This window comes from Ochlerotatus camptorhynchus, unplaced genomic scaffold (genome assembly GCF_037179485.1).
Source record: "Ochlerotatus camptorhynchus isolate MF236.1 unplaced genomic scaffold, CSIRO-AGI_Acam_v1.1 ptg000188l, whole genome shotgun sequence".
NCBI classification, from domain to species: Eukaryota; Metazoa; Arthropoda; class Insecta; order Diptera; family Culicidae; genus Ochlerotatus; species Ochlerotatus camptorhynchus.
Window position 1 is genome coordinate 994,345 of NW_027040678.1, and position 24,486 is coordinate 1,018,830.

Here is a 24,486-nt window from a genome sequence, read left to right on the forward strand (position 1 = left end):
CTGGAAGCGATTTTCTCAGGACCGAGTCCCGGGGAAAAGAATGCTTCGTTCAGTGTAGATTTAACGAAACAAGATCAAGATCACCAAATCTTCCAGATTTGCACTTGATGTTTGCTAGATTGATTGTGACATCGAATGGCTTAAAATATCACAAAAGAAGCAGAAAGTTAGTTTCATCATCGATCAAATCAAATTCCGTTGACTGCATCATATGCCCTGATAGATAGTACTTGGCTCCTTGAGTAAAACACAAAACCGAACCCAACCAGGCGGGGAAGGGCAACAAGAGCGACCAACTCACCGGGCAGGGGTGTGAGTGTGCAGCAGCAGCAGCAGTGGTTGTCACACCGGCGCGAAATTTTAATTCTACGATTTAATTATTTATAAACCACGGCGGCATCTTCATCGCGATCATCATCAGCATCATCGCTCGAAGAATGTCCTGTCCTGTGTACAGCAATGTGATGAAACGAGATGCCTAGAAAAGAGGAAGACGCTGCTTCCGTCGTCGTACGTAGACCGTCGCGTCGCGATGGCAAAATCGAGGTGAAGAGGTGAATGAGCTGCCCAGTGCGACATAGACCCTCGCGGCAAATCATATGGTCTATCCCACAAGCAACGGCAACAACATGCAGTAACACTGACCATGACACCTGCTCTTCTTTCGTCAACAAAAATTTGCGCGGTGGAATTCACGCGGTTTCATTCGTGGGATGGAGGCGAATGAATTTACACACCCCCCTGCGTACGGTGCGTTCTTGCGATGGCGTATGATTTTGAATTTGAACGGCACTTACCATGGCAAAGCCGGATAGCAGCGCAGATGTTTTACTGGATGCCTTCAGCTTGGCTCGGCTGAGCTGCAGCTTCCGCCAGGATAGGTAGTTGGGGGAATTATATTCGTCGCCGGACTGGGACATTGTACTGATGTGCGATCGTCTCTGAAAATGGTCGAGAAAAGAGAATATCGTTAGCATTGGATTGATTAGAACCTATTTTTTTTTTTGAAAATGAATAATACAGTTTATTGAAATCGCTCACAAGCACTTCTTCGCCTAGGCCGTGGCCGGATCCACTTCCGCCAGCGAACAGGGCGCCACCACCGATCGATGAAATTCCGTTGTAGTTTACTAGCCCGGCGGTTCCTGCCGACGAATGTTTGTTGCCAGCAGCACCACCAGCGGAAACAGGTTTGCTGAATTGCTTGTAGTACGGTGAGTTCAAACAGAGATTCGATTGTGAGCAGCTCGGATGTAAATGCATTGTCTCATTTGGGAGGGACGCGCGTGTCCACGGTCGACGTTCGGATGGTTTGCGCCGGCGCTCGTTGCCCGATGATCTCTCTCGTGCGCGCTTTCTCACACGAACGGTGTGTCGAATGGGAGATTTTTCCGATGAAGTTTACTGAAATCGGCTTCCCCGAGTCACTTAGTAGTTTGCAAGTTTCAGTTACACAAGTCACGTTTCAGGTGTGATTTCCTCTTAATAGCACTCAAACGTACACCGACGGATATCTCACACTCAGTTTGCTCGCGCTTCTTCATGCTTATTCTCTGGGGGAAATGTCAGGTGAGAGCAGCGCAGCTTCCAACAACTGCTGCGATGATGTTTAGTTGGATCGTCTTGATCTCGATTGTAGATTGCGTACTGCCAGCGGCGATGTTAGTCGTTTACTAGTCGTAGGTATTAATCCAACTGGGAGTAAACCGGCATTGATATGTAGACATTTGTAGTAGTATCGTTTAACCTAAGCGTAAACTAAACTCATAATCCAAATGTAGCTGTGTGGGGCGGTGTGCGTGTACGGGATGGGAGGGTTTCATATTTTCGTTTGAATTGTTGATTTACCGAACTCGAATGAAATATGAATGCAAACGAGAGCGTTGAATGGTGAGAGAGTGCCAGTAAAAACGTATCTTTTCTCACAATAAATTATAAGATTGAGAATGGATGTTTTGCTATGGCACCTGCCTCTATAACAGCAATGAATGGAAGCACTTTAGCGGGAAAGAAATGTTTCTGGTACCATGAGTGATTGCCAAAAACGTCATCATTAAGCATTTTTCACGTGTCGAAAATATTTTCTTGTGAGTTTATTGTGCACTAAGCAGGAGAATTCAAACAGACAGGTTCTCACTAGATTTGCCGATAAAAGTACTATTTATAAGCGTACAGGGTGAGTAGATGCTCTTTGAAATATTGATAAACGCACGAAGTTTCAAGTACCGTGCTATACTTTATGTGAATCCTAATTCTTGTGCACTCAGGTTTTTTTTTCATAATACATATCTCGATTTAGATGAGACGCTTTCGATAAGTTTGTTATAGTTTCATCCCTGATATATATGTCCAAACAGATTCATAGAGACTATATGGGGCTGTTCATTAACTGCGTAGACATTTTTTATGATTTTTGACCCCTAACTCGCCCGCGTAGACAATTGTCCATACACAATTTTTAATATTGTATGGGCGGTGGATAATTGCTAACCCCCTCCCCCTAAACTGTCTACGTAGTTAATGAGCAGCCCCCATAGACATGCTCGACCTTTTTCTGAGTATTCCAGGTGTTCTAGGTTCTCCAAATCGTGCTATCGTTCAGATAATTTGATCTAGTAGATAAACCGAGACTGGGGCAATGTCTCTAATGTCGAAATACTTCCAGATAGATTCACAGTGACTGTGAGGATCATACATGACCTATTGCCATATATCGAAGACAACATATCAAGAAGACTGGCAACTTTGCCTGAATCCGAGCGACAGACACAGTAGCGCTGTGCTCGAGCGAAGGTGGAAGCAACGCATAGAAAAATGAGCAAATGCATAAACATCTCTTCTGAGGATGGAACCTCTGCTATCCAATTCGTTCGGAGCATTTACCTTTGACCTTTACCGCCAGATGACGCGATTGTGCCTGTCTCATGCCGGTCGTTTGAAAAAATGGAAGAGTTGCCAGTCTTCTTGATATGTTCTCTTCGCATATATACTATGGATTGTGTTTGAAACATTTTAATATATATACATATTTTTTTTTTAATCTTGGCTGGTGGTTAAACAGATATATTTTTTTTTTTGATTTTTTGCTATAGTTTTGGACTTCATTGGAAGAACCAGTAAGAAGTTAGATTTATTTTAGTAAAATGCTCGATTTTCAACTTTTTACCAAGTGGACAAATTTTACGAAATGACTAAAATTGAGCAAAATTTCAAGAAGTTTAGTTCAGTTAAGTTTTCTTTGTTAGGGAGGCTATCAGCCTGAGGCTGGTTCGCCTCCGAACAGTGGCGTCACGTGAGAAAATTCACTAGTTGTGCACCTAGTTTATTTATATTTTGTCTGTAACAGTAGAAGCCAATTTTGATGCATAAAGGGCGAACACGAAATTATTGCGACACATTCAACAGGGCATAACTTTTTTACCATTGGGTAAAAATCAACCAAATTTTGCACACTTTCTCATTGATGTGTATTGTGTACATGCTGTTAAACTCGAAGTCGTGTTTTTCGATTCAACGAAAATGGAGGTGAACCAACGCGAGTTGAGAGAACAAATTCTTTCCAAACACCTGGAATTTCCTGACCTGTCGCACCGGCAGTAGGAAAAAATGTTGAACATTCTCTATTCAACCGTCTCCAGAGTGTTGAAGCGGTTCCAGGAGCGGTTGACGTTGGACCACGGCAAAGGAGCTGGAAGAAAACCGGGACCGGAGAACAAAAAGACGGAGGGAAAGGTGAAGCGGATGATTAAAGCAAATCCCAACGTCTCAAGCCGTGATTTGGCTAAAAAGATCGGCATGTCGCAGAGCTACGTCCAGAATGCAAAGAAGAGAGCTGGACTACATACATACAAGGTACAGAACTTCCCAAACCGCGATGAGCGGCAACAATCGACGGCTAAAACTCGGGCACGGAAGCTCTACGAGAAGATGCTGACAAAATATGGCTGCTGTGTGATGGACGACGAAACGTATATGAAAGCCGATTTTAAGCAAATTCCGGGGTTGGAGTTTTTCACCGGCAAGAGCAAGTTCGATGTGGACGACAAATTTAAGAAGAAGAAAATGTCGAAGTTCGCCTCCAAATATCTCATTTGGCAGGCCATCTGCTATTGCGGACTGAGGAGTGAGCCTTTCGTGACAAAGGGCACAGTAAATGACGAGATCTACAAATCTGAGTGCCTCGAGAAGCGCCTTTTGCCGTTCTTGCAGCAGTACGACGAAGCTCCGCTATTTTGGCCAGATTTGGCATCATGCCACTATTCTAAAAGTGTCCTGGAGTGGTATGAGGCCAATTCTGTCCATTTTGTTCCAAAGGACATGAATCCGCCAAACTGTCCGGAGCTGCGCCCGGTGGAGCAGTACTGGGCAATAATGAAGCGGGAACTTCGGAAGAGCAAGAAGACAGTCAAAGACGAGAAGGACATGTTAAGATAATGGAAAAAAAAAAAACTGAGAAACTGGTACCGGATGGCACTGTAAAGACTTTGATGGAGGGCATCAAGCGAAAATGCGTTCAATTTAACACTCAAGGCTCCATCGATTAACTTTTCTTTTGATTTTTGAAGTAAATATATGTATAAAACTACCCTAAAATTTTGGTTTGATTCTAAACATTATAAGAAAATTGGCATGACATTTTCAGTGTCGCAATAATTTCGTGTTCGCCCTTTAATAAAAAAAAAATGGGATACAAATCTTTCGACGGGGGTACCTGCATAAAAAATAAACGAAATGATGATGGGAAACAGTTCTGCTACCAGTTTGGCTTACTCTTGCATAGAAACATTGATTTTCTTTTTAAGTCTCATGTGTATGATTCTTATTTAATTTTGCACTATGCTATGAACAATATTCCATCAATGCTCTGAGGCTACTGAATGAAATGCAGACATGGTAGTGAGAAAATTTAAAAATTTAAAAATTCTATGTGTGCGTGTAGGTAGGTATACAACGAATGACGGCTCTCCAAGATTCGATCAATTCAGAGAGAAACTCAAATGCGACGTAGCCTATACGTGCCAATTTATTCTCTTCTCTTTAAACTGTGCAAAGATAGAAGTGCACAAAATAAACACTAACACAGCGGCAATTATGCTTACGGGACTTCAATACATATACAACTGATCTGGTTGTAAATACGAGCGTTTCTGGTGCACAAGCATAAGTGCTCAGACTGGGAGAACTAAGTATGCGGTGGCTTTGGTAGAACGAAGGCATATTTTCCTTGCTTGTTTTGTGTCGCTCATTCGCCATAGAAGTCCAAAAAGAGTGTTGTCTGCACGTGGTAAAATCCCAGCGTGCCCGTACGTGAAAACAAGATCGCTATGCCTCGCTTCTGTTTTACGTACATTTCTTTCAGTGGTGGGTAAAACGGAGGTTGAGCAGCGATTTGGTAAACAATTCAGCTACTATCCAGTGATGTGGTGGATAATTCAGTTATTATCCATATGAAACCAATAAATAGGGCGGACAAAAATGGTTTCAATTGAGTATTAAATTTTTGCCTCTAAATTTTTATGAAATATAAATTTTACTTTTTGAAAATTTGAGACTGTGCAGTGCACGAGGTGCACATATGGACGAGACGCCACTGCCTCCGAAGTTAAGTTCATTGTATTTCAAGATATTAAGGTATTTCAATAAAAAGGCGTTTTTCTCAAACAGCTCCTACTTTTAACAAACGCTATTTGGTGTCTATGTGGTTCATGCACGAACTATTGCCATGTATATTAGATGCTCAAGGTTCTCTAAATCGTCCAGGAGTTCAGATGATTTATTCTACTAGATCAACTATGACTTGGACAATGTCTGTATTTTCGAAATATATCCAAAAAGATTTATAGTGTCTATGTGGTTCATGCACAAACTATTCCCATGTATACCAGCTGTTTTAGGTTCTCCAAATCGTCCTGAAGTTCAGATGATTTGGTCTACTATATCAAAAAAGACTGGGATAATATCTGTAGTAGCGAAATATCGATTTGGAAATCCTATAACATCTGGCATACACGAAAATAGGTTGGACACACTGCACAAAGACACTGCAGATCTTTTTGGACATATCTCGATACTACATATATTGATATTGAGTGATTTAGAAGAACAAATAATCCGATCTGCAGAATGATTTCAGAACGTATAACATGCTGTATATATAGCAATAGGTCGTGCGTGATCCACATAGACACTATGAATCTGTTTGAACATATTTCGATACTTAAGCCGTTATTCCAGTCTTGATTGATCTAGTAGAACAAATCAACTGAACTCCAGGACGATTTGGAGAAGCTAAAATATCCGGTATACATGGCAATTAGTCGCATATATACGATTCGTTTATGATTTGACAACGAAAAATGCTATGCTCATCTTTAAAAAAAAAAAATAGGAGGTTGAATCCAATACACGACCGTAGATTAGACGAATGATTACGTGCTCGGTATCAATATTCGGCGACTGTGTTAGGGAAACCACTTTTTCCCATCACGGAAACGCCTCGTTTTCGGATGACAAAATGACGCATTTTCGTGTATAAAATGCACGGAATTTTTGGTTTATTCAATAGATAATAAAAAAAAAAGTGAAAATTGGAGGTGACGCACTTAGCATAGATGGCTCACAGCGGCTCATGACGAGCAACTGAATCCGATCAGTAGCGGTGCAGCTTCTTTCTCCTTATTTGGTGAATGGGCGCTTATGTGGGCAAGGATATCCACGAAGCCACCTGGAGATCACCTGACCAACACACAGAAAACCAAATCGATCACGTTCTAATCGACGGGAAATTCTTCTCCGAAATTACCAACGTCCGCGCGTACCGCAGTGCGAACATAGATTCGGACCACTACCTAGTTACAGTATGCATGCGCTCAAAACTCTCGACGGTGCATAACACCCGTCGAAGTCGAACGCCACGACCCAACATTGAGCAACTACGGGACGCCGGAGTTGCCCAGGACTACGCGCAGTAGCTGGAAGTTGCACTACCCACGGAAGAGCAGCTTGGCGCAGCTTCTCTTGATATCCGTTCCGCCATATGTAGTACTGCTGCAGCGACTCTAGGTACTGCAATCCCGGACCGAAGAAATGACTGGTTTGACGGCGAATGCAAACTGTTAGTAGAGGAGAAGAATGCAGCACGGGCGAGAATGCTGCAACACTGCACGAGATTGAATGTGGAGCGATACGGACAAGCGCGGAACAGACAAAACTTGGTTTTCCGAAGGAAGAAGCGTCAGCAGGGAGACCGAGATCACGAGGTGATGGAAAATCTGTACCGCGCAAACGACACACGGAAGTTCTACGAGAAGCTAAATAGTTCGCGCAAAGGCTACGTGACGCAAGCCGATATGTGCAAGGACTTGGACGGTAACCTTCTCACGAACGAGTGTGAGGTGATTGAGAGGTGGAAGCAGTACTATGACGAGCACCTTAACGGTGAAGCAGCAAAAAAGGAAGGTGGCACGGCAACATACCTTGGAGCACGCGCAGAAGACGACAGGCTACCGGCCCCTGATCTTCAAGAAGTTGAGGAGATCGGTCGGTTGAAGAACAACAAAGCAACTGGTGTAGATCAACTTCCAAGTGAGCTATTAAAATACGGTGGTGAAGCACTGGCTAGAGCGCTGCACTGGGTAATTGCCAAGATTTTGGAGGAGGAGATATTACCGGAGGAGTGGATGGAAGGTGTCGTATGCCCAATCTACAAAAAGAGCGACAAGTTGGATTGCTGCAACTACCGCGCGATCACACTGCTGAGCGCCGCCTACAAGGTACTCTCCCAAATTCTATGCCGCCGCCTGTCACCATTTGCAAGAGAGTTCGTAGGGCAATACCAGGCGGAATTCATGGGTGCCCGCGCTACCACGGACCAAATTTTCGCGATTCGGCAGGTTCTGCAGAAATGCCATGAATACAACGTGCCCACACATCATTTGTTCATCGATTTCAAATCCGCATACGACACAATCGATCGAGATCAGCTATGGCAGATTATGCACGAGTACGGATTTCCGGATAAACTGACGTGAATGGTCAAGGCGACGATGGATCGAGTGATGTGCGTTGTTCGAGTATCGGGGACACTCTCGAATCCTTTTGAATCTCGAAGGGGGTTACGGCAAGGTGATGGACTTTCGTGTCTGCTATTCAACATCGCGTTAGAAGGTGTGATCAGAAGGGCTGGGATAGACACGAGTGGCATGATCTTCAGGAAGTCCATCCAGCTTCTTGGCTTCGCCGATGACATTGACATCATGGCACGGATGTTTGAGACGATAGCTGAAACGTACATCAGACTGAAGGCTGACGCTAGGCGGATTGGACTTGCCATCAACGCATCAAAGACAAAATACATGAAAGGAAGAGGTTCTAGGGAAGACAATGTTAGCCTCCCACCCCGAGTTCAGATTGACGGTGACGAAATCGAGGTGGTCGATGAGTTCGTGTATTTGGGCTCACTGGTGACCGCCGAAAATGATACCAGCAGAGAAATTCAAAGACGCATTATGGCAGGGAATCATGCCTACTTTGGACTCCGGAGGACGCTCCGGTCGAATAAAATTCGCTGCCGCACGAAGTTGACTGTCTACAAGACGCTGATTAGACCGGTGGTTCTCTACGGCCACGAGACCTGGACTATGCTCGTGGAGAACCAACGCGCCATTGGTATTTACGAACGGAAGGTGTTGTGTACCATCTTCGGTGAAGTGCAGATGGATGACGGAACGTGGAGGAGGCGAATGAACCACGAATTGCACCAGCTGCTGAGAGAACCCTCCATCGTCCACATTGCAAAAATTGGGCGACTACGGTGGGCTGGGCACGTCGTAAGAATGCCGCACGACGACCCAGTGAAAATGGTTCTAGAAAGCGACCCAACACGAACAAGAAGAAGAGGCGCGCAGCGGGCAAGGTGGATCGACCAAGTAGAAGGCGACCTGCGGACCCTTCGCAGACTACGAGGCTGGCGAAGTGTGGTCATGGATCGAGTAGATTGGAGACGACTTCTTGGGACAGCAGAGGACAACAAGGCCTTAGTCTGATTGGCTCCGGTTCAGCTCGCTGCTTGCTGGTAGCCTTTCCTTGTGTACTGCAGAACAATGTCACGCACCGAAAGCACTGCTGCTGCTGTTGCTACTGATGACGACCGACCGGACCCCTCCACACACGGTGATTGAATAAGCACCGTTCGGCGAGACCGGATGGAATTCGAAATTTTAAAATCTGTGTTAGAAAAAGCGCTTTTTGCAGGCAATCTGACAACTTTTTGTAACGCGAATGATTTTGGTTTTTTTTTAAATTGCACCCCCAATATGTTGCCGAAAGACGTAATACTACGTCAAAATCATGAAATGTATCGCATTGGATAGACCCCAAGGTATTTCCGTGTAAATCTGGAACCTTTAATCCGACGTGACCAACAAGTGTGACTTATGGAACTCTGATAATTTCTCGATTATTTGCAGGGTGTCTGGTATGAATCGGTAAAAAATTGAGAAAACTAGAGCCAAATGAACAACAAAATTTATGACAGTAATCACAGCAAAGTAATCCGGGACGCAAAGGTTAAAATGAATTAATTTTTTTTTGTGATTTTAGCGACATCATTTAATGTTTCCACGAAATCGAGAATTTCGCGGAATCTGCTGTAACATCCCTGTAAATGTTCGTCGGCACCGTGCCGTACTTAAAATATTATTTTTTTCAAAATTAAAGAACCCAATCCCCGGCTAAATGGTCCGCTACAAATGTAATCAATGACTTTTAGTGTCCATTTCTAATGAATCACAACACTCCCCCGCAAACTAGCTACACCAAATGATAGAAAATTCTTCCTCTACAAGGTGCTGCTTTTCGTTTGCCTGGATAAAGCTCATAGATCTTTTTCACCACCCTTTTTTTCCAAAATGAAACTGTACATCTTTATCGAAAGCCTTTACTACTCAAATACATCAAACGTAGGCCTGACGAGGGAATTTTAAATAGCGATAAAGAAGGAGACGAATCTGTAAACAACTGTTAGTGCCGTTGATCATCTTTCACGTGTTGCCACTTATTTGCCCTGAATCGTTCAAGGTTAAGGCTCCATTTACAGATAATAAACCCTTCGCATATCAATCAGAGGTACGCTTTAATTGAGTCAAAATACATTGATTAGAGGATAACGGGAGGCCACAAATGGCTTATTTCGTGTTCCAGTTTCTTCACTATCAGTACAATAGAACCAACAACCACTCCCGGCATAGCTGTCACTATCAGTATGTACCACTTAAGCCTTGAGGTAATTAATTTCAAAACAGTTTAAGCACTCGCCAATCCACTGAAAACCGCTTCCACGACTTGACTTGCACGCGCCGTTGCAAACAGATGGGAAGCCGCAAATACAACGAAGTAGAAACTGAAGCACATGAGTTCGAACGAATACCGTATTTGGCAGAAGCTCCCCTCCGACGATTATAGGAATCAAATTGAAATCATTCTCAATTGCACGCTGTCACTAATTGAGAGTGTTGTTTAAATTTAATCACGCAATTTCAATAAACGTTGAATGCGAATGATCGACAGTGTCGGCACTTAATTACATTCCCAATAGTTCGTTCAGTAGTATTGTTTTTATCACTGCAACACTGAATTAAATATAAGTGAAACTAGTTGGTGCGATGCACTTTCCAACTCCTGCGGGGAAAACAAAACACCAGCACCGATCGTTCCGAATGAAAATAAACCATTACAAGAGACACTAAACAACACCCGATCGATCGTGCAAAACAAACTGAAAAATATTGAACCAACGAACAATTTTTTCGACAGTCACACACATATTCACAGTTAGGCATATAGGCAACGTATATTTATGCACCATAAAATGTTTCTCTCATGCTCTCGTCGTTCAAAGATTCTCAACTCGGTTTTCAGCGATAGATTAGTAAGACTAATGAGATGCTGTTTTTCGTCAGAGGAAAAGTTCCCCATTTCACCACCAGATCAGCCAGTCAGTGACACACGGCCTAACACACCTACTCACAACATATTTCACTTTCTCACAGTGTTTTTCGATCCTACTGCTGCATTCATATATACAAAACAAAACGGATGCAACGATCACACAAAAGTGTATTCGACGATGACGACGACGACGACGCAACGAGAAAAGTAAAACATTCGCTTATGAACGGGTCGCGATCGCAATGCGGAGTGACTCTCCCCAGCAATTGTTGCAAGCGAGTGAGCATGGGCAGTTGAATCTCTTCGTATCGCCAATATTTCTATCGGGAGGAGGCTACAAGTGCGTGTTTGAGTGCGTTGAGCAAAAACGCACTTTTACCCCACGGTGTGCCTGGCATAATAATATTAATATTGTCGGTACAGTTGGAAACCGAAAAAAAAACCCACTAGCGACAATCGATTTTACTCTCGTTCTGTACGTTATAATCGCATCATTGGGAGTATACAGCGCACTACGTCCGAAACTATGTATAACGTATAGAACGAGAGTCAAATCGATTGTCTCTAGTCAGTTTTTCCGGTTCTCATCTGTACCGATAATATATAAAAAACAGCATCGCTGAAACTCTCATCAAACGAAATCTTAGGTTCTCTTTCATTTGAGACTAGTTTCAAAATGTTCTATCGGGGGTCAATTTTCCAAACATTTTTTGGCTGAAAAGGGGTTTGACATTATTTTTTGGACGTGATTTACACTAAACAATACGAATACGACCCCCCCTAGAACATTTTGAAGGCGCGAGGGTGTGATTTTTTAATCAAAAGATTTTCTTTCAGAGACACCGAGACCCAACGGAAAACTATGCCAAAGTGTGGGACAACGGGTTTCACTTACTATGGGTCACGGAGTGAGATTTCCAATGAAAACTCAGAGAGACTAAGCGGCCGGAGAGCAGACGTTGGAGAAGTTCAGTTTGAATTTATCAAGCTTGAAAGCAACTAAGTCAGGGCTGGCAGTGGACTAAGACATCGAGTAAGACATAGTCGATAGTGCACACTAAAGAGGGTCTAGTATAAGAGAGGCACAGACTGACTGGTTTTGAGCCAAACGAACTGTCAAAGCCAGAGCCAATCGAGCAGCGCCTATCTTGATTGCATTGGCAGTGTTGCTAGAAATAGCTGCCGTCAAGGAAAACAACAAAGCGGCGCTGGTGGTGTAGTGGTAAGCGTGATTATCTCCCACCCCAGCTCGCCTGGGTTCCGATCGGTGGAGGCGTTCTGATTGTTGTCTCAACGAGAATAACCAGCTACCCAAGTACCTCACATTTCCAATCTACTAGAACAGCTCTGGATTGCTGAAGAATTTCCACAATTTCCACATGCCTCCCGACAAAAAAAAACGGCTGCAGAGCATGTGGAATCGTTGGGCTCGATTTCATTTCGATTGAGTCCCGGGCAGCGTTGCCAGTATTCCAGATTTATCTGGATTTTCCAGATTTTTAGTCGTCTTGCCAGATACACAGACTGACCACGCATGTTTCCAGATTTTTAAATGTGTTCCAGATTTTCCCAGATTTTTTAACACATTGCTTTTAAAAATATCACTGCTATTGATTTACCCTCTAATTAAAAAAAATCTAAACTTGTTACTTTAATTATTATAGGCCATCAACGTTGGACATTATTGGAATTCATTAAGGTAATTCTGAAAAAAAGTTCACAGTTAAGTGTTGAAGACGGTGTCAATTGTCTTGTCAACTCTGATGAGATTTTGTCAATAAAGGAATTACAATCCGGAAGAGAAATCATAGAAAATGCTTATGATGAAACTTAGAGCACAGACAAACAGACGTAACTCTTTGAAAAAGTTTTTCTTGAAAACATAGTATTTCAAAACATATGACCTCAGTAACGACATCTCTCGGGCTTCTCGCGGAAAACAAGCTTGCTCGCTAGCTCGCAAACAATATTGCATACAAGTTCTATAGAATGTATAGAAACGTCAAAGTGATCCGATGCCAGCGCTGCGGCGAGTAGTTCGCGGAACTGATAATATTCAAATCAACCGTTAAATGCATGAACGAAGATAAACAAAGAAGAGTTACGTCTGTTTGTCTGTGCCTAGAGAGTATGCTGATACGAATCGTGAGAATAATTTCAATGGAATTCTGTCCAATGTTTCTATGGAGATTAATTTTAATAAAAATTTTAAGCGCAATTTCTGGGACACTTTCAAACCCATTTTGACAAGGTACTTGAGTACATAGGTAGTACTGAAAAGGATTTCAAAACAATTCTGAACTTACCTACAAAGCAGTTTAAAGGGAATTATTGGATATGTCTGAGAAGAGTGTGACCGTCATTCTGAAGAGAGTACCAAGGAAATTGTTAGGAATATTTTAAGAATTTCATAGAGAAAAATGAACACAAAATTGTGCCATTTCTTGGGAATTATTACCAATTTGATTGAGTTGTGGAATTGGAGAGTGATGTTCCAAGCAACATTGCAAGTTTTATAGAGGGTTTAAAGCATTCTACAAGTCTAAATCATGGTCTACAGAACCCATATAAAACCATAAATGTTACTGGGGTTATAAGAGATTACAAGAGGTAATGCTAAGAACTCTTAGGATGTTACTGGAAAAGTTTAGATATTTTCAATATTATTTAAGGGGAATATATAAAAGAAATATGAAGGAATTATAGGATGATTCAAATTGAACAAAAAAAGGCGAATATATCCTGTGAAGAGTTCCAAGTAAATTCAGACTAACAAAAAAATGCATGATCTGCAGTGCTGAGATTTGTCATTGTCATTGACAGACTTTCGCGCGACATTGACAAATTTGTTCGTCACATAGTCACTGACAGACTTGATCCTAAAAAAACCTTCGTCAAAATCTCATTCATTTTTTCGTCAATGACAAAGATTCACCTGGTAACAAAAAGTGTAATTTAGTACATTCTATGTCACATTATTGTTATTCAAGTAGCTCAGGACGTAGATACTTGATACACTAAAATGGATCCATGTAATTGTTTTGCTCAAGACATTTAATTTCGTTACAAATTTAGCTAATAAACAAATCTGCACATGTTCGTCACTGACACCATTGTCATTGACAATTGACATGGTTTGCCTTGACTATGACTGTTATCTCAAATGAGTGACCAAAGTAGAATGGTCAATATCACCGTGTACTGTCGAGATTTTGCAGCACTGGATCTGGGACGCAGGAAAAATATAAATTCCGGAATTTAGAATCGTTGCAAGATCCAGAGACTTTAAAAATGAAGCTATCAGACTTTCATTTTTAGTAATATAATAAAATTATTCTTCGGCATAATGGTCATGTGAATAGTGGAGCTACCCGTAGTTTAGGTAAACTGTGTGTGAGTTCCACGATGTTAGGCTTTGATTCCCACTTCAGCCCGGAGAATTTCGCTTCAAAATAAAATTGCCTACTGGTCTGCTGGGTGTTGTGTGTTGTATGATGTAAAGAATTAACTGTAAATCTGATCAACCTCAGAGTAATATTAGAATTATTAAGAATTAATAAAATCTTTAAATTCTGGTACTGCAACAAATAGTAAGGACTACATCAACTATTAGTTCAAAAAATCCATCCCATCAAATTTCCTTGATTCTTTGCTTCTCATTCTTTTAAAAAAAGTTACAGTTTTAAAAACAATTCCAACCATTTTTTCTGCTGTATTTTACCCACATTTAACTCAATTTTTGAAATGCTGCGTAATGGATATTTTAACTTTTTGGGAACACCGTGTCAATACTTTTCAACTTTTGGATGATTTTTGCAATGCTAACAAGTTATTTGCTTACATAATTTATTTAAACATGTAATTTATTACCATTCTAGGATTTTAAATAAATTCCAGATGATCATACTGACCTATTTTTATGGAAGATTGGCACATCACTTTGATTTCAATAGCATTATGTTGAAAAGAGGATTTTTTGGAGCATTCCAGATTTTTCCAGATTTTATATTTTACCTGGTCCAGATTTTTCTGAAAATGACCTGGCAACGCTGGTCCCGGGTTTGCAGTGGCGCTTCACCGACAGCGGCACACCATTAATCGACGTTTGCTAGATCTTGTCCTGGCAAATGATTCCGCATTACCGACAACTTCTACTTCTTTGCCGGTTGAGCAACTGATCGTTCTGTCACCACAAAACTGAAAAAAGCTGTTCCAATCGAGCAAAGCGGTGCATTTTGACGGTTCGATTGGAACAACTTTTGACAGACGTCCATACTTTTACTGTAGGGCTTTAGTCTCGTCGTGTCATTCAGGTTAGGGGCTGTCCATAAACTACGTAGACAGTTTAGGGGGTGGGGGGTTGACAATTATCCACGGTCCATACAAATTTTAAAATTTTTGTATGGACAATTGTCTACGCAGGGGGGGGGGGGCTCAAGAATAACAAAAAACTGTCTACGTAGTTTATGAACAGGCCCTTACCTACTCTGATTGTTTATACGCCGCCATCTGAGTGCTACTCTCTGGACTTTCACCGGACCGATTACGCTGCATTGAACAGTGTGCTTGCGGACATTGATTGACAATTTATCGTATCGACCGCTAGTGTCAATGATGCTGAGGCTTTTTTCAGTACTGTGCTGGAAGATGATATTTTCCGCATTGTCCCGGTACGATGACCCCCACAAAAGCCTCCATGACAGTGCTGAGATTTGTCATTGTCAGAGACGTTGATAGAGACGCGCAAAGAAAATTTCTGTCAAAACAGCAGCACGGTTTTTGAGGGTTCTTTGGGAAATGTGTCTGGCAACCATGTTTCTTCGAGTGGCTTCAAATGATTTTCATACAGTGCCGCAATGCTGTTGAGAAAATTTGAACGTTCGACCGGAACTGAACAAAAATGAAGTGCGCGGCAACATTTTTCAAAAATAAAGCGAAGACGAAAGATGACAGTCGCTCCATGACAGTATAATTTTTGTCATATTTTACTGTTTTGCTTGCAGCGCAATCATTTTTAATACCATAAAACCACAGAGAACAGACTCCAAGTCAAATTCGTAAAGTGTGTAAGAAATTTAACTGCTAATTTGAATAGACATTTGAAACTAGCAATATCGTGGTGGCGCTAGTGTCGCTCCCAATCGACGTCGACGTCATCTTAACATAAATGTCAAAATTGTTGTGAGCAAAACATTGTTTGTTTAAAACCGATCAAAACATGGGCCGCAAGTGCGAGTTTTATTGATGCGCAGATATCCAAAGTGTTACCATGTTGTTGAATTGCCCGAACTACAGGAGATTTTCTTCTCACGTGGAGTCCAAGCGTTTGCAACGAAAAAATTATGTTCCGGAGGCTTTTCGAATTCCTGGAAGAACGGATGCAGGGTAAGCAGTGTTTAAATCTCACCACATTGACAACGCAACTCGACTGATTTCCGTTGTTTTCTCTTGTTTGTTTTGAACTGATTTGACAGTTCATTTGAATACACGGTCAATAAGGTGAACCCAAATTTTAGTTCAATTTACTCATTAATCGTACAAAGTGATAACTCAAGTCGCAACATTCCGTATGGCGACGCTAGTGTTTCTATCGTATTTTAATTTGAATTCTTACACATCATTTTTCGAAAAATTTGCTTAAGCTTGGATGCTTGTTCTCTGCGATAAAACTAAAAAAAACGTGTTTGCGAGCAACAAGAAACACAGCGGATGCAGCCAATTAAAACGCACTGACTGGAATTTAGGTACTCAACGGTGCTACTAATCGGTTTAGTGTGGTGGCTAGTTGTAGTGAACCGATTCGCCACGGTCACTCACTACTACGCACGAACTGCACGGAGAAGGAGAGAGTTTCTCCTTTTTTTCCTTTTGGTTTGTTTTCCGTCGATCTTGTTTTCCGTGCTGAGCACCAATGCTACCGACGCCAGGGCTTTACAGTACCCTTAATTCAAATAATGCTGCAACTCACACAAAAAAAAACTACAGAAGTCTGTTCATCATCCTCTATAGTCGGTCTCCAACAATGTTCCCCACCGGTTCCGGTCGCTGATAGACCGTTGCTTTTCACATCACGAAAGGCTAGGTTTCTAGTCTACCTTTGAGGGCATTAGGTATAATACCCTAAAACACAGGACTTTTATTATCCTATGAACACAAAACACCAAAATTTCACACAACCGCCTCTTCCTGCGTCATCCTCAATCCGATTTATCCTTGCAATTTCAAACCAAAACATTCAACGTGTCAGAAATTCTTTGGTACAAGCAAATAAGTAGTAAATATTTACCTTAATTGACAAAATCCAGGTAATCATGACAGCAGTAGGTCTCATATGAACAGCATAATTGGCACACTGACAAAAAAGATGACCCAAGATTGGTGTGCGGAGTGTCCTACTCCTTGGTTATCAATAAGAAAATTGGCCAAGATGGAAGGAGTTAGTGTATGTGAGGTCCAAAATGCAATCAAGCGGTTCACTATGCATAACACCTTGAAGGATCTACCCGGTCGCGGTCGAAAAGCTGATCCATATAAGCCTGATTTGGATCAAAAGATTTGTAAATTGTTTGAAAAAAAAAGTGTCAATCCGGGCTTGCCCGAAAAAGTGTGGAACGTCGATTGGAATGGTCCAACGTGCCAGGAACGTAACTCCCTCAAGACCTCCAGAAAGAAAAAATGTCCCAAACGCAGCAAAATTCAAGCAGATTCAGTGAAAACTCGAGCTTGGAAGCTGAACGATGCTATTTTGAGCAAAAAATACATGTGCATCATTATGGATGACGAGACGTACGTCAAGCAGGACTATAAAACGCTTTCAGGGACAAAATTTTACACTGTAAAGGAAGGAATAGATGTCTCAAACTGCGAAAAGCTTGGATAAAAAGTGTTTGTTTGGCAAGCGATTTGCCAATGTGGTATAACACCATCACCTTTTATCACCCTTGAGAGCATGAATACTGAAATGTACAGGAAGGAATGCCTTCAGAAACGGATTCCTTGGAGTATCACCTTAAGAAAAAAGTGCGTGCCAGTTCAAATCTACGAAAAATTAAATAGGTTATTTTATTTGTTTCTTCTTTACTGAATCGGGATAACAACATTCAGGAAACATTCATAGATATATCACTTTTGTGGTGTATTCATAATTAACGATACAGTCCTTACTGCAACTCTCGTTCACCGTACTATAGGATGCTGCACGCTGACGTCACGAATGAACGCGATGAACCCGCATGTTCGTTTAAAAAATATTTCTTTCCAAAAAAACATCTAAAAACATATTTATTAATTTTTTTTCAAATTTTTTTTTTCTAAGTCTATGGAAACAAACCACTGCCAGATGTCAAAAAAGTGAGGTTAACCCGACGGTGCAGCTCCCTATAAACGACCGTTCAATTTCGCTTGTCATCGCTATATAATTATTTTCTTTACAATCGACAAGTGGGACGCACGAACCCGAAAAGTTTTTCGTCGTATGTTAACTCCAAAGAGAAGGAATCCGGGTTGCATTTTCGAAGGACTATATGGAATTTTTGAAGGACTATAGAAAACTCCACCAAATTTAACTGAATTTATAATTATGATGAATGTCAACTAAAAACTATTCATCTACACATTATTAGTTCAATCGACAGGAAAACAACCAATAAATCGCTGTAAGTGGACTTCACCACCCTCCACACTATTTGGGGGATTCCTATATAGACATATATGGGAAAGGATAGTCGTAAGTTTCTTTTATAGAAAGGTTACATATGCTGGTTCGTCTCTCTATGGTTTAAAAAAAAATGCTGCAAAAAATAATATAAATGTTATGGATATTCCGCGAAAATAATCATTCAGGTGCAGAATTTTAAGGATAACAAATACAAGCATTTTTATTTTGGCAAACAAACGAAATGAAAGCAACACGACAGGTGAAAGAAGGATTCTAGTGATATTTATTAGATGTCCAATCATTACCATATATTTGCAGTCCACTGGTACTTTGTGTCCAAACAAAAATGGAAAAACCCTGAGAAACACGAAGTTTTGGGTTGCCTTCTGCTTCAATCTGTGCACGCCCGGGGCAGATTTCATTTCATCCGTTATGTTGGCCATATGTCAATTTTTGCGGTCCACATAACCAAAATTGAATGTGGAGATTCGATAATTAATAAATGATTTAGTGAAGGATAACACCTTTTGCTTTACATAGCGGTTCAACACCAGTTGTAACGTCAACGGAATGATGCCTTCGGCCAGGTCATGCATGGCATCGAGTGACCAGTTTTCTGTGATGTGGAAGTTTTGTAACTCATTGAAAATACTTCCACAAGCTTTGAGACCACATTCGGAGGTACTTTGTTCACCATCTTGAACAGCTTTTATGTTAGCTTCATACCATGCAGTGCCTCGCAAAGAACACTCTCTTGTTGGAACCTCATGAAACTCTGGGCGAAAAATCGTACACACTCTGCAAAAATATTTCGCACTAGGTCCGAGTAAACCAAAAACGTCATGTATGGGCAAATAATCTCCGCAGAACACTGTAACTGTTGATTGGAGTACGAATATTTCTTCGCCATAGTAAACAGTTACATCTTGTTCAAGTTTTTTAGATCAGCAACTAAAGGTTCTAGGATTTTGTTATAACCGTGTTTTTTGCGAGACTCGACGATACAAACATTGCTGGAAAAATCGTACTGGGTGAGGTGTTCCATTTTTCTGGGAAGTTTTGAACTTTGAAACATACGTTTGATATTTTGTTTTTCCCTGCTCAAGAACTGAAGGCATTACCCAGTTCTACGTCGTCCTGGTATACAGAGAAACGGATCACATTTGGATGCTCTATAAAATAACCATTACTATTGAACAGAGAACCTGTCTTGAAAGCGCTGTACTCTAGAACCTCTCTAGTGTTTAGTGCATCTGTTTCAGCCAACAAAAGTCGGTTGAGCGGGGCTCGAAAAATAAGCTTAATGATGTATGAATATGTCTCATTGACATACATTTCGTACGGCATATCTTGTGCATGGCTCGTTACGGCTCGTTTACCTACACATTTTGGTTCTGGCTCTGGTATATTCACTGCCATCCTTTTAAGAAACGACTTTCGAAGAGGACACGTTTTAACATCCGCAAACAGATCCATATTCCTGAACGAATTGAAGAACTGTTGCGTCTCATCGTTGTTTATATCAACGCCCTTTGATGCAAGGAACATAACAGCCTTCTTTTCCAAGTATTCTCCTATTTGCCAAACAACATTTTCGCAAATTTTGATAGTTTCCAAAACCTTGGTTTGCGGAAGCCTAACGTCACCAGCTAAGCGACAAATGCTCAACGAAGCTATTTTTTAATTTCATCGAGAGAAAGCATTTCCTCGGACGGTTGTGCTTTACCCCCGGTGTTACTTTCATGTTGTCTTAGATAGACCTCCTCAATGAGAGGAGGTTCCCGGAGTTCCTTAAATTTTGGAGAAGAAGCTTCCGACAGCAACGGATGCTTCTGCTTAATGTGCCGCTTGAGCGATTTTTGGTTTGTGTACCGCATATGACACCTCTGGAAGGTGCAATGATAAAAAAAAAAATGCAAAATTTTAAAAGTCCCGGTTTGTGTGTGCCAAGATAAGTGGTGTCCTAAGCCTTCCAAGTATCTGGGAACCGATCGCCGACATAAGAAAAAAGTAGAATGGTCTGTGCCTAGGGGCACGATCGGAAGCTTGACGTAGGACCGCTAGTGGACGGAACAAATGTGAACATTTAGTTCTTTTAATTGATCAATCATCAATTATCTTAACTCTTTCTGTTTTTTATTTGTAAGCGTATTAAATTTGTAGTATTTATTTCAAAGAGAAAGTTGATGAAGAGAATCCAAGGGACTGTCAACTTGAATATTTTCGATTCATCCCCCGACTTTAAAATGTGTATTTTGATTGTTATTTATGCATTTTGGTATTAAAGTGTATTCAATTCACCCCTCACAGGACTTCCTTCTGAATTATATAAATGGGGCGGGCGGAAAGTATCGTTTGTGCAGAATATGTAAAAAAGGAGGGACTTCGAGAGATTGAACTCGTGAGAGCTAATTTTTTCACAAATTTGATTTTATTGGCTTTCTGGGGACTAAATATACACCCAAAGCGAATTATTCCCACTTCTCTCAAATTCTATATGGATTTTTAACACTTCCTACCAGCGTGTTCTGGAAAATGGTCAGACGATGATTAATCTCACCAATACATTCGGGCCTACAATTCCACACCTTCTATAGAGACCAGGTTGAGCCTTGATAGCTAGCTGCTTGTGGGAACTGATGACCTTGACAAATGTCCATGTTGACAAATACTCTTAACAAATTTATGGTGGTCCTGAAACGGACCGTTTTGTAGTGATGCTGCTGCTGCTGCTGCTACTACTGCTGCTGCTGGACTGGACACCACCACTTACGGTAATTGAATGAGCACCGTTCAGTGGGACCGCATCGAATTCGATTTTTAAGTCTGTGTTAGGGAATGCGCTGTTTTCGTACATTCGGTGATAAATTTGATCACCATTGCAACAGTTGGACATCTGGTATTTTTTAATAGTGACCTATTGAAAATTAACTAAGTGTTCATTTTAGCAGATTAATAGATAAATTTCCAATGGTTTGGCTTGTTTAGAATTAAAATCTATCTATTGAAATTGCGTGGATTCTATAGAACCTGTGGAGATCTATCTAGCCCTGATGTATGTGTTGGTAGAGGGAAAAATGTAAACTTTGCGGGAGACGATGTCTTAACACTCGAAAGCAATTTTGTGGAATATGAAGTAAAACAAATCCTAGCTAGTTCTGCATGATGATTTGGTTGATTTTATTTATTTGTAAAGTCGCCGGGAAATACCAGCTGGCGATTTGTTTTTTATGATAACTCCTTACTTGAAAACAGGTAACAACTCACAAACATGCTGCTTTTTAATTGTATACAGTGTGATAATTCAATAATCAATAAATTATCTCAACATTTAGTGGCAAACCATTCATAAATTTTGGTAACACACAAAAAACTCTATAATCCACATTAAATTTCATATGTAAGCGCCGATTGAAACAATCTTTTCGACGTCACTACAAGAGTGATTGATTAAACGAAAGAAACGAATCGTGCGGAATGAAAGCCGAGGAAAAACTAATTGCACCAATATATTCAGGCCTACAATTCCACACCTTCTATAGACAGGTTGAGCCTTGATAGCTAGCTGCTTGCGGGAACTGATGACCTTGACCAATGTCCAAATAATACTCTTCAACAAATTTTTTGGTGGCCCTGAAAAGGACCGTTTTGTAGTGATGGTTGAGTAATTCTGAGCTGGGTGTTCAACACGGATGAGGCTGTCGAGCTGTATGTCGTTTGGAGCGAGGGTGACACGCTTGGCATAGATGATCGACCCGCAGCGACTCACGAAGAGCTACTGATTCCGATCCATAGCATAGCGGTGCAGCTTCTTCCTCCTTTGATGGTTGCTTATGTGGGCTCTGCAGCTCGCTGCTTGCAGGCAGCCTTTCGTTGTTACTGGAGAACAATTTTCAACGCCACACGCCGAAAGCACTGCTACTGCTGCTACTAATTTCGACGACCGAACACCACCACACAGTGGTGTGGTCGTTAGGAGCGTGTTCTGAGTATGGCGATGAGTGCGCAAAATATTACGCAATTCCATCCTCCCTAATCGCACGCGCCCGAGGATCGGAGGCGAATGCCACTTCGACTTGTTTCGTCTACTTACTACTCTCTGACGACTGTGCTGGGGAAGCAGCATATGCATGTAGGTAATTGGTAGATTTGTTAGTAAATTCGACGCATTTGGACAATGCTGGACATTTACCAGTTTTTCAATAGTTTTTCGAAGAAAATCAACATTCGTCATATTTCTGATCGATTGGTGATAAAATTATTGAAATTGGACCAGAGGCAGCTGAGTTATTAACGTTCAAAATCTTTCTTAATTTGTTACATGTTCCATTTTTAGTTTTCACAAAATGTACCCCCATATAGAAATCAAAGACGTAGTCCTACGTCAAAAACAGATTATGTTGTCGTCTACCGTCGCAGTATTCTACGGAGAAATCATAATGAAAGTAAATTTACTTACAAAGTATTTCCTTCGCTCCTACATCGCTTCGATCCGCTCAAAAATTCCGTCCATATTCCCTTTTTTTAAACAAAGATCAGTTAAAACTTTTGGGAAAATAAAAACAGTTCAATGTTCACTGCGTATGACAAAATTAGCAATACAAAATGGCGCGCTTTTGAAGTTTTTGACAGATGTTCCACGTGAAATCAAAAATAGCAGTTTGTTCAGTAAATTTAAACAAATGTTCGGTAATGAAGTGATGAACATTCAGTAAAAGTAGCATGATAACCGAGATGTCAGTAAGAGTTATTACTGAAACAATTGGCCACAGGAGAGAATTTAAGTTTACAGAACGTATCAGTAATGAAAATAGCAAAACACAGTAAATGATTTTAGAATATACTGGTCTTCAGTTACTCACGTTACTGTTTTCGGTATAAACATGGTAAAATAGCCGAATGTGTAGCAATTTAATAGTTTTGCCGAGTCTAGTCCGCTAATAAAAGTACCGAACATCGAGAATGCAATTAAGTATAAAGCTCGGAGTCTTGGAAAAAATGAGTTTTAGAATCTTGATCGGTGGTTCCTAGATAAGTTAAAAATTCAAGTTTCTGAAAAATATTCGACCTAATTACCCATTCTATCTAACGTACTGCAGCCTAATGATTAATTTGGCCTAACTAATTTATGTCTAACGTCATCTGATCTACTTTTTCCAAAATATCACCATTGCAAGGATTCACATCAAGTTAATCTTCCGAGACGTGTCAGTACTATTTGACAACAATTGGTCATTTCCTAGAATCAATTACTGACTGAATGTTTTACTCTGAAAATATCGTAAAAATACCAAAACCTTGGTTATCCCAGTCACCAGATACCGGTACGCTCTATCCACATGGGACTGCTATACGTTTATGGCCAGTGAAAGCCTAGTAAACAAAGATTACCAACCAACCAATCAAAGCCAAGTTCATGGCAAATCGAAACGTTTTTCGTTTGTTCCTCAATTTCACAATCTCACACCTGGCACCGGTCCAGATTGAGGTAAATAAAATGTACCGTAATAGCGGACAGTTCGTTAATCCGTACATTTATTATTTTATTAACTACTCAACAACCTAATCAATTTGTGCGATGATTCTAAACTTAACTGACACACCATCACGAAATGTAGTGTAATTTTGAACATGGTAGAACCTTTAAAAAGTGTCCGGATTTCGATGTATTACGGTATTCTTTCACCAGGGCCTCCCGATAGCCTAATCAGTAAAAGCACGGCATACCATACCGGATGTGAAGGGTTCAATTTCCAGCCTAGTCTATGAAATTACGATAGTAAGCAAAAGCGCTCAATTATCAACTGTGGAAGTGCGGAGGGCAGACGTAAAGCCCCATTTGGGAAGTAATACCCCAAGAAGAATAATCAGAAGAAACCTGC

General features: G+C 41.0%; 1 protein-coding gene across 2 annotated transcripts in view; it reads right to left on the reverse strand.

Moving 5' to 3' along the window:
- Positions 1-24,486, reverse strand: part of Orai (orai) — a 108,552-nt gene that overhangs the window by 14,658 nt on the left and 69,408 nt on the right. For both annotated transcript variants that reach the window (XM_065223255.1, XM_065223254.1), the window contains exon 3: positions 798-941. In XM_065223255.1, the coding sequence (XP_065079327.1) occupies positions 798-941 (144 nt within the window). The remainder of the gene's footprint in view (positions 1-797; positions 942-24,486) is intronic.